The sequence below is a fragment of the Dicentrarchus labrax genome, unplaced genomic scaffold (assembly GCF_905237075.1).
Source record: "Dicentrarchus labrax unplaced genomic scaffold, dlabrax2021, whole genome shotgun sequence".
Lineage (NCBI taxonomy): Eukaryota > Metazoa > Chordata > Actinopteri > Moronidae > Dicentrarchus > Dicentrarchus labrax.
Window position 1 is genome coordinate 30,800,807 of NW_026136711.1, and position 11,870 is coordinate 30,812,676.

At 35.4% G+C, this 11,870-nt stretch overlaps 1 protein-coding gene across 1 annotated transcript; it reads right to left on the minus strand.

Moving 5' to 3' along the window:
• Positions 1 to 352: 352 nt before the first annotated feature.
• Positions 353 to 5,719, minus strand: pdhb (pyruvate dehydrogenase E1 subunit beta). The gene is made up of 11 exons (XM_051413970.1): positions 5,627 to 5,719; positions 5,483 to 5,542; positions 4,263 to 4,370; positions 4,091 to 4,153; positions 3,932 to 3,967; positions 3,197 to 3,387; positions 2,754 to 2,848; positions 2,353 to 2,463; positions 2,129 to 2,220; positions 1,901 to 2,042; positions 353 to 1,415 (listed from the first exon to the last, which is right to left on the minus strand). Exons 1-11 carry the CDS (start codon positions 5,663 to 5,665, stop codon positions 1,270 to 1,272), a joined length of 1,083 nt encoding a protein of 360 aa, XP_051269930.1. The 5' UTR covers positions 5,666 to 5,719; the 3' UTR covers positions 353 to 1,269.
• Positions 5,720 to 11,870: the final 6,151 nt, after the last annotated feature.

The following is an 11,870-nucleotide window of genomic DNA, read 5'->3' on the forward strand; positions in this document are numbered from 1 at the left end:
CTCACCGGGGGAACTACAAACATGATGCAGCAGTTTGCATGTGTGTTTATTGCCCCGCCGGGATGAAACTGACATTTAAATCCAGTTTCTGTAAAAACTGGGGCCAGCTGTCCAGAAAACCCAACACAGTCTGTGGAAATACTGAATTTAAATGTTGGTTTCACAAAAAAAACACACCACAACCTCTGAGATCATGATCATCTCTAAAGATGCAGACTGCCTCTAGGACCCAACCGATCTGAGAGTTTAACCTCCTGAGAAGAGGAAGTGAACCAGATGGATTCCTGAATCATTAGACTAAAGAATAAAAACCAACGTGTTCAGAACGGGTGTGAAAGAATGAAGCAGCATGAAGGGCTGAAAGTTTTTTTTTTAATTTCTGTAACAGAGTCATTTACAGCCACAAAAACATCCACAGAGCTGCTGCAGCTACAATAAATATTCCCGACCACACTCCAGCTGTCAGATGGTTCATTCTTCTTCACTGCTGGTTCTTTAGAGACGAACCAGAGTCAGTGAAGAATAAAGTTAATAGACTGAATCTAATAGTTTTGGTGGTTAGAAATATCTGCGAGTTCCATAACAACAAAAACTACTGAGAGGAAAAAATATGTTTAAATTCGAAATCAGATGTTTTGTCAGATTTCAGTGCGAGTAGTTTCAATACTTAGTTCTCAGTTACTGCCAAATAAAGATTTCCAAAATACTAGACGGGCACTCCAGACCTCCGCCAAGGTGTTTTGTTTCTAAAGTGATATTTGAGATGTGTTGTTGTTTAGTCACTGCATAACTGCTGACAAACAAATAAACAACACCAAAAACATGACCTCATTGGTGGAGGTAACAACAGTCTAAAGTTTTCTAACTTTCTAACCAGCTCTCAGACATTTTTTTGTGTTCACTCAGTAGTTTTGTTGTTACTAAACATCCTTAGAAGCACAGAAAACCCTACAGGAGAGAGCAACTTTTATTTTGAAGGGAAGGAAAGTGGAGAAAGCAGCCAGAGCCACACACAGAGTTCGGTCAAGTTTGTGACTTAACAGAGGCAAACAGTGAGTTGACTGAACCCTGTGTGCCCACCGCTCTGGGTGTAGATAAACAGTTGTGCGCTTTATCGACCAACATCTGGCTGGAACATTAATCTGGAGCGTTTTTATATTTCTAAAAGGATCAATTTGGCTGTATTTACACAAGTGTTTTTACCAGACGACGACCGCCTGCGTGAACGAGACGAAGAGGATTCAGGTGGGTTTGTCCTGTGCGTGCGTCTCAGACATTGAGGGTCTTTTTCACAGAGAAGATGACGTCTTTAATCTGCGGCACGCTGTTGTCCTCCAGGATTTTGGCATACGGCATGGGAATGTCGACGCCCGTCACCCTGGTGACCGGAGCGTCCAGGTAGTTGAAGGCAGGACCTGAAAACAAACACAGGAGGTTTAAAATATTATGTTAGTGCTCACTGCACATTTATTAATCACCACTCTCTGATCTACAGTGGATCCGTTTATGCAGCAGTAGCTCTTCAACCCTGCTACATCTGTTGTTTTAATGTGTATTTTTTCCGGCTTGAAAGGACGGCAGACCTTCCTTTTGTTGGACAACCTTGTGTTGTATAATGATGAAAACATTTTCCTGATCCTTGAAACAGCAGGTGCACTTGAAGACGCCCACAACCTACTGCTTTGTCTCCTTCCTTCATATCCTGAAACTATTCAACTCACAGTTTGTTCTCCAGCAATGATACCCCTTCCTCGTGCACACAAGGTGCTAAATACTATGCAATCCTTTGGCTCTTTCTACAAATATCCTCTCATGTCTGGGATATTTAACTATTGGTCTGAATGAGAAGAAGCTATCACATGCTCTGAAAGGGGCTTTGACGCAGCCACTCAGCTGTTACCTTCCATGATCCTGGCGCAGATCTCAGCTCCAACCCCATACTGAGGCCAGCCGCCCTCCACCGTCACCAGGTGGTTGGTCTTCATCACGCTGGTCTCAATACTCTCCACATCCAGAGGACGGATGGTCCGCAGGTTGATCACCTGACACAAAGACAGACAGGAAGGGGTTAACGGGCTGCCGAGCACGAGTCGTCTGTGTCGCATAACAACAGGTTCCTTTCTTTTACCTCGCACTCGATCCCCTCCTTGGCGAGGACGGCAGCGGCATCCAGGCAGTGACTGACGTACCGAGAGTGAGTGACCAGAGTGATGTGATTCCCTGCAACACAGGAAGGACGAGAGGAGAGAGGTTCAGGATCCCAACAGTGACAGACCTCTGAATCTACCTTTGTGTAGAAAACGTGCTTTATAAATACAACTGCCTCATTATACTGATCTGAAACAGTCTCACCTTGTCTCTCAACCTTGGCCTTGCCGATGGGAATAGTGAAGTCTTTAGACTGGGACTCCTCAGACATCTCGAAGGGAACACCATACATCAGCTCATTCTCCAGGAACACCACTGCACACACACACACACACACACACACACACACACACACACACACACACACACACACAGAAGCAGAGAGTTAAAACAGTGACATTTTAATGGGTGGATTCAAGTATTAATGCATCCAAGAAGCATTCAAGACCACTTGCTCAAACCTCAGGAGGTGGCTTTAGATACCTTGTAGCCAGAAGCTGAAAAGGTGTAAATACATCAGTCTCTCTGTGATGGATGTGTAAGCTTGTGTGTCTCTTTCTCTAACTCTAAGGTCAGCTTTGACCTGCCGTAGTGGAGTTTCTCACCGGGATTGTCGTCTCTGATGGCTGATTTCAGGAGACCTTTGGCATCTTCTGCGCTCCAGGGACTCACAACCTTCAGACCTGGACAGTGACCGTACCTGAGGACAGACAACAACTGTCACACCAACAGCACCTGCTGTTACAACTACTACTTCCACCATTAAAAGAGAACTCCTGGGGTCCCGATACCTCACCTGGTAGATCATGTATGTACTAAGGCTGAGTGCTTACCCCTGCCTTTAGCTGCATGCTGTCTGCCCCCTCTCTCTCTCTCCCTCCTTTCTTGTCTCTCTTAGCCTGTCACTATTCATTATCCATTATTCAAGAAATAAAATGCTCTAAAAATAATAAAATGATGGTTCTAATACAGCTACTATAGAGACCTTTTTACACATTGAGAGCTACAGTAAATGACAGAGACAGTTATCAGGCGGAAGTGAACGCACCACGCAGCGAAGCACTGTGAATGCTGTGCGGCGACGCCCGCTGACGCCCCGTTGGGTCCTCTGAAGACGATGGGCACCGACTGCTGACCGGCTGACATGTAGTAGGTCTTTGCTGCAGAGTTGATGACCTGGTCGATGGCTTGCATGGAGAAGTTGAAGGTCATGAACTCACAGATGGGTCTCAGGCCGGCCTGCGGGGGGGGGACAGCAGTTTAAGATCAGTGTCCACAGGAGTCAGTTCAGTTCTCTTTATTATCCCAAATAGGAAACTTGACAGTAAACCATAATAAAAAACAACAATGGAGAAAAGACAATATTTGATGATATTGATATTTTGATATTTGATGATCATTTCATGTGTAGTATTCTAAAGTAGGATTTTAAAATGACACATTAAGTCGGGATATTGCAAAAGAAATAAAGGAATTTTTCCTCCTATTGCACTTCAACCTTGGTACTATAAATCTACAGCCTGAGTGCAAATTATATCCAGTGCTATAGTGTGTAAAACACATTTAAAGGCTCTCAAAAACAACGTAAACCTCATTACATCCAAGCAACTAAATTAACTAGGACACTTTACCTAAATATAAAAACATTGCCAGAGCTTTTTTTTAAAGATATCTTTAAATTACAGTAGTGTTAATTACAAAGTTCCAATCACTGGATAATGATGTTAATGATGTTTAATGAATGTGTGAATCTATCTGGATGGGGGGAAAAAAATAGACTCACCATCGCGGCTCCAACTGCGATGCCGGCAAAACCCATCTGCACCAGAGAGAGAGAGAGAGAGAGAGAGAGAGAGAGAGAGAGAGAGAGAGAGGTTAACAGAGAGTTAATAGAAAGAGGGTTTTGAAGCGTTTGTGAAGGCTGACTGTTAGAGTGTCTCACCTCTGTGATCGGAGTGTCGATGATGCGTTTATCTCCGTACTTCTTCCACAGACCCCTGCTCACCTACACACACACACACACACACACACACACACACACACACACACACAGTTAGCATCTCAGCATAAAGATTAAATAAGTCCTGCTGTGTTCACTGTGAGTGTCTACTCACCTTGTAGGCTCCGTCGTACTGAGCCACCTCCTCACCCAACAGGAACACACGCTCGTCCCTCTCCAGCTCCTCGTCCATCGCCTGGTTCAGGGCATCACGGACCGTCACCTGACACAAACAACAGCACCGCCGTCAGTACAGACCGACACACTGACACCCAGAGGACAGAGTTTGTCATAAGTGCTCTCAATGCAGCAGAGCGTCGGCCGTTCAACATCCAGCATTCACATTTCTTCAGATATTGGCGTCTCTAGCTGTGATTAGTTGACTGTGTCGATATTTAATTGAGAGATTAAACAATAATTCAAATAACTGTAAGTTGCAGTCACATTAAAGTTATTAAATTATTAACCTGGGAACTGTTTTTTGTAGTTAGTGACCTAATATGGGAGTAACTGACTCTATAAACCCACCCTGAATGTATGTGTTACATTAATGCACTTTCCTCTTTTCTTTGCACATTTCAAATATCATCCTGTGTCTCACTGCCAACTATTACTGTCTCTCTTTTTATATTTGTATATACTGCCCCTAATCTTTAATTTTAAATGTTTAATCGTTATGCACCAACTTACAAAAAGGCAAATTCCTCGTATGTGAAACCTATTTGGCAATAAACCTGATCCTAAAAAGATTCATATTAATATTTTTAATATTAATTACAGAACAAGATATACACAATATATTAAAGTTAATATTTATCCATGTTTATATTGTCTGCTGTCACTATAAGCAACCATCAACAGTCTATAACATTACAGTTATTTACTCTAATAATGTGCAACAATCTGCTTCTGTCACTAATATTCAGCCATTATTACTATTTATTGATTATTCATTACACTTCTGTCATAAACTGTAGCACACATACATACATATACATCTTCTTACATTTCCTATATATAAATATATTAACACTTTATTCATCCAGAGGGAAATTCAAGCTTCCAGTAGAATACAAAATACATTAAACTAACATTAAACAAACATTAAACAAACATTAAACATACATTAAACAAACATTAAACATACATTAAACAAACATTAAACAAACATTAAACATCCCTAACCTTCAGAATAGAATTAGAGGATGAAATATAAAGTATAATGTGTGTTTATGTGCAGGAACAGCTGCTGTTTGTTGAGTAATAACAATAAAAACACAACAACCCTCAGCAGCAGCAGTAGCCACCGTTAGCATGCTAGCTGCTCACACTGACCTGCACGGCGACCGGAAGCGTCCTGTGAAACTCCCGCCGCTGCAGAGCCGACACTGCATTCTGTAGGAAAGACATTGAGACAACATTAGATGTTATTAATGATCAACAGACGCAGATTTACGCCTCAAAACACTGATTTCATACCTTTCCTGTGCGGAGAAAGCACCTCAGGGACGACGCCATGTTTAACCTGTCCTCTCCTCTGCCGGAGGGGGCGGGGCGTCCGCCGGAGGTCAGCAGGTTTCAACCAATCACAGCTGCAGGTTACCAGCCGGTCAGAACGCGTCATGACTGAGAGCCAATCACAGCGGCTCAGCGGAGATGGAGGCGGGACAAAACTCAAGGGTGGAAAAAAGAAAAAGGAAAGCCAAGGACACGGTGCTGCTGTCCGGAGGTACGGAGGACAAAGTGTGCCACGGTAAAACAAATAGGTATGGAGCCATTACCGAGGCAAAACTAATTACACATGTGCTTGGAGAGTTGTGTAACTGTATCTCAATCCGTGTGTGCGTAATCAATAATCTGTAAATGTGTAAAAAAATCTGTCAATGTGTAAAATAATCTGTCATGTGTGTTCGACTTTGTCTTTGATTTAAAATGTAATAAGATTTGTAAAAATTATTTGTAGATGTGTAAAAAATCTGTATATAGATCTGATAATGTGTAAACAAATCTGTAAATGTGTAAACAAATCTGTAAATGTGTAAACAAATCTGTAAATGTGTAAATAAATCTGTAAATGTGTAAACAAATCTGTAAATGTGTAGACAAATCTGTAAATGTGTAGACAAATCTGTAAATGTGTAAACAAATCTGTAAATGTGTAGACAAATCTGTAAATGTGTATATAGATCTGTAAATGTGTGTTCGACTTTTTAATTTGAATGTAATAAGATTTGTAAAATTAATTTGTAAATGTGTAAAAAATCTGTATATAGATCTGATAATGTGTAAACAAATCTGTAAATGTGTAAACAAATCTGTAAATGTGTAAACAAATCTATAAATGTGTATATAGATCTGATAATGTGTAAACAAATCTGTCAATGTGTATATAGATCTCTAAATGTGTAAACAAATCTGTCAATTTGTATATAGATCTCTAAATGTGTAAACAAATCTGTCAATGTGTATATAGATCTCTAAATGTGTAAACAAATCTGTCAATGTGTATATAGATCTGTAAATGTGTATATAGATCTGTAAATGTGTATATAGATCTGCAGATGTGTAAACAAATCTGTAAATGTGTATATAGATCTGTAAATGTGTAAACAAATCTGTAAATGTGTAGACAAATCTGTAAATGTGTATATAGATCTGATAATGTGTAAACAAATCTGTAAATGTATAAACAAATCTGTAAATGTGTATATAGATCTGATAATGTGTAAACAAATCTGTAAATGTGTATATAGATCTGTGAATGTGTATATAGATCTGATAATGTGTAAACAAATCTGTAAATGTGTATATAGATCTGTAAATGTGTATATAGATCTGTAAATGTGTAAACAAATCTATAAATGTGTATATAGATCTGATAACGTGTAAACAAATCTGTAAATGTGTAAACAAATCTATAAATGTGTATATAGATCTGATAACGTGTAAACAAATCTGTAAATGTGTATATAGATCTGTAAATGTGTAAAATAATCTGTAAATGTGTATATAGATCTGTAAATGTGTAGACAAATCTATAAATGTGTAAACAAATCTGTAAATGTGTGTTCAGACTTTCTCTTTAATTTAAAATGTAGCAAGATTTGTAAAATTAATTTGTAAATGTGTAAAAAATCTGTATATAGATCTGATAATGTGTAAACAAATCTGTAAATGTGTATATAAATCTGTAAATGTGTATATAGATCTGATAATGTGTAAACAAATCTGTAAATGTGTAGACAAATCTGTAAATGTGTATATAGATCTGTAAATGTGTATATAGATCTGTAAATGTGTATATAGATCTGTAGATGTGTAAACAAATCTGTAAATGTGTATATAGATCTGTAAATGTGTAAACAAATCTGTAAATGTGTATATAGATCTGATAATGTGTAAACAAATCTGTCAATGTGTATATAGATCTGTGAATGTGTATATAGATCTGATAATGTGTAAACAAATCTGTAAATGTGTAGACAAATCTGTAAATGTGTATATAGATCTGTAAATGTGTATATAGATCTGTAAATGTGTAAACAAATCTATAAATGTGTATATAGATCTGATAACGTGTAAACAAATCTGTAAATGTGTAAAAAAATCTATAAATGTGTATATAGATCTGATAACGTGTAAACAAATCTGTAAATGTGTATATAGATCTGTAAATGTGTAAAATAATCTGTAAATGTGAATATAGATCTGTAAATGTGTAGACAAATCTATAAATGTGTAAACAATCTGTAATGTGTGTTCAGACTTTCTCTTTAATTTAAAATGTAGCAAGATTTGTAAAATTAATTTGTAAATGTGTAAAAAATCTGTATATAGATCTGATAATGTGTAAACAAATCTGTAAATGTGTATATAGATCTGTAAATGTGTATATAGATCTGATAATGTGTAAACAAATCTGTAAATGTGTAGACAAATCTGTAAATGTGTATATAGATCTGTAAATGTGTATATAGATCTGTAAATGTGTATATAGATCTGTAGATGTGTAAACAAATCTGTAAATGTGTATATAGATCTGTAAATGTGTAAACAAATCTGTAAATGTGTATATAGATCTGATAATGTGTAAACAAATCTGTCAATGTGTATATGATCTGTGAATGTGTATATAGATCTGATAATGTGTAAACAAATCTGTAAATGTGTAGACAAATTGTAAATGTGTATATAGATCTGTAAATGTGTATATAGATCTGTAAATGTGTAAACAAATCTATAAATGTGTATATAGATCTGATAACGTGTAAACAAATCTGTAAATGTGTAAAAATCTATAAATGTGTATATAGATCTGATAACGTGTAAACAAATCTGTAAATGTGTATATAGATCTGTAGATGTGTAAAATAATCTGTAAATGTGTAAAATAATCTGTCAATGTGTAGACAAATCTGTAAATGTGTAAACAAATCTGTAAATGTGTAAAATAATCTGTCAATGTGTGTTCAGACTTTCTCTTTAATTTAAAATGTAACAAGATTTGTAAAATTAATTTGTAAATGTGTAAAAAAATCTGTATATAGATCTGATAATGTGTAAACAAATCTGTAAATGTGTATATAGATCTGTAAATGTGTATATAGATCTGATAATGTGTAAACAAATCTGTAAATGTGTAGACAAATCTGTAAATGTGTATATAGATCTGTAAATGTGTATATAGATCTGTAGATGTGTAAACAAATCTGTAAATGTGTATATAGATCTGTAAATGTGTAAACAAATCTATAAATGTGTATATAGATCTGATAACGTGTAAACAAATCTGTAAATGTGTAAAAAAATCTATAAATGTGTATATAGATCTGATAACGTGTAAACAAATCTGTAAATGTGTATATAGATCTGTAAATGTGTAAACAAATCTGTAAATGTGTAAAATAATCTGTCAATGTGTGTTCAGACTTTCTCTTTAATTTAAAATGTAACAAGATTTGTAAAATTAATTTGTAAATGTGTAAAAAATCTGTATATAGATCTGATAATGTGTAAACAAATCTGTAAATGTGTATATAGATCTGTAAATGTGTATATAGATCTGATAATGTGTAAACAAATCTGTAAATGTGTAGACAAATCTGTAAATGTGTATATAGATCTGTAAATGTGTAAACAAATCTGTAAATGTGTATATAGATCTGTAAATGTGTAAACAAATCTGTAAATGTGTAAACAAATCTATAAATGTGTATATAGATCTGATAATGTGTAAACAAATCTGTCAATGTGTATATAGATCTCTAAATGTGTAAAATAATATGTCAATGTGTATATAGATCTGTGAATGTGTATATAGATCTGTAAATGTGTAAACAAATCTGTAAATGTGTATATAGATCTGTAAATGTGTATATAGATCTGATAATGTGTAAACAAATCTGTAAATGTGTAGAAAAATCTGTAAATGTGTATATAGATCTGTAAATGTGTATATAGATCTGTAAATGTGTAAACAAATCTGTAAATGTGTAACAAATCTTAATGTGTATATAGATCTGATAATGTGTAAACAAATCTGTCAATGTGTATATAGATCTCTAAATGTGTAATAATATGTCATGTGTATATAGATCTGTGAATGTGTATATAGATCTGTAAATGTGTACAAATCTGTAAATGTGTATATAGATCTGTAAATGTGTATATAGATCTGATATGTGTAAACAAATCTGTAAATGTGTGAAATCTGTAAATGTGTTATAGATCTGTAATGTGTATATAGATCTGTAAATGTGTAAACAAATCTGTAAATGTGTAAACAAATCTGTAAATGTGTATATAGATCTGTAAATGTGTAAACAAATCTGTAAATGTGTATATAGATCTGTAAATGTGCAGACAAATCTATAAATGCTTATATAGATCTGTAAATGTGTAAACAAATCTGTAAATGTGTATATAGATCTGTAAATGTGTAAACAAATCTATAAATGTGTATATAGATCTGTAAATGTGCAGACAAATCTGTAAATGTGTATATAGATCTGTAAATGTGTATATAGATCTGTAAATGTGCAGACAAATCTGTAAATGTGTATATAGATCTGTAAATGTGTAAACAAATCTGTAAATGTGTATATAAATCTGTAAATGTGCAGATACACATTTTTTTTCAGTATTTGCTCCAACAGCTGGAAATAGTTTTGCTACAATAATGGCTCCATAAAAATGGAGGAAATGTTAGAAATAGAGAGCTTCAGGAATCTATACATCTACATTATATTACTCAGGCATGAGGAGTGACGTAATCAGGTGACAATAAAACGTAACTGTTTCCATTTTCTTTCCAAAGGTTACATTGTTCTGTTGTCTTATAAAATACACTTGCATCAATACTTCTTATTCACATTTCTTTTTCTCTCGTTTTTATTTACATATTTGGTGTTGAGGTAACCCACAAGTAACGGAAAGTAATCGAGTTATTTTACTTTGTGACAGTTTACTTTTCAATGCTTGGATTAGGCTGCTGACTTATTTAACCGGTAATTAGCGATTATATCGGAATACATTTTTAAAGTTACCCTCCCAACCCTGGCATTACCTCTGATGAAGAGATATTAGTCTGAACTGTGACCCTACATTAAACATAAATAATGCTATGGATGATGTGACGTGGAACAGGAAAGGAGCTGTTTTTTTACTGGCCTGGTTGATACACAGCATCACATTACACTGTGGTTTAGACAATTTTTGGTAATGCTCAAATGTAATTTTAGGATCAACAGATGATCCAGAAGGTGGCGGTAATGCACCTAAAATGTGTTTTCCAACAGCCATTAAACCAGAAGTTTCACACTGAAAGCCTATATCTCAGCATTTCATTCATTTCTGTGCAGAAAACTAAATTAAACTTTTTAAAGTTCAGATTATTATTTGAGATATAAACGGGATAAAGGCCTGGACACAAACTATATTCAGAGAGATAAACAGCCTCACTCTACATTAAAGTTCAAACAACCAAAGAGCTGATAGAAGAATGAGAAGAAAACATTGGACATGTCAAAAAAGAAGTTTGTATTATTGTTAAAAATGAAAAAAAAAAAACATCAGAAAACTAATCTCTGATCAACATTCAGAGGAAATAATCAGCTCAAAATTCATCCAAATTGCTCGTTTCACACAAACTTCCCGCAGTTATTGTGTTCACTGTTTGGGTTCATTGTACAGTTTTTCATTTCATGTATCATTTTTTTTCTGTTCTGTTATTGTTATACATTGACTATAATATAAAACATTTATAAAATATGTCAGAGGTCTTCAGTTTACTCAGTGATAGAAAAGGGGTCCCTTATATTGAAAAAGGTTGGGAACCAGTGCTTTACTCTGGCAAATCATCAGACGTGTCTCTTGAAAATGTTGAATTTAGGAGAAATATTTAGCAAAATCTGTATTCTTTACTTTCTCTCTCCGTTATATTTAAATCTGGAGGCCGCTCTATGATGATTGACAGGGCTAATGACAGCCAATCAGAATCAGAATCAGAATCAGAAGAATCAGAATTTATTGCCAGGTAGGTTTTTACACATACAAGGAATTTGTCTTGGGGCAATGGTGCATACAATATACAGTCACACAAAAATATACAAATCCCACAAAAATCCCACAATAAAGTAATAATTCAACAGAAGTGGGAACGAGATCAGCTGGAGTTGTTCCCCTGATGTTCATGAGCTCTTCTCTAGTGAAAGAGCTCCGGGTA

Bases quoted from the DNA above. Each gene is read 5' to 3' on its own strand.
- pdhb (XM_051413970.1), bottom strand. From the start codon at position 5,665: ATGGCGTCGTCCCTGAGGTGCTTTCTCCGCACAGGAAAG. The intron at 3,968-4,090 runs GTGAGACACTCT...TCTCTGGTGCAG, and splicing joins TCGACACTCCGATCACAGAG to ATGGGTTTTGCCGGCATCGC. The intron at 1,416-1,900 runs GTAACAGCTGAG...GTTTGTTTTCAG, and splicing joins CTGCGCCAGGATCATGGAAG to GTCCTGCCTTCAACTACCTG.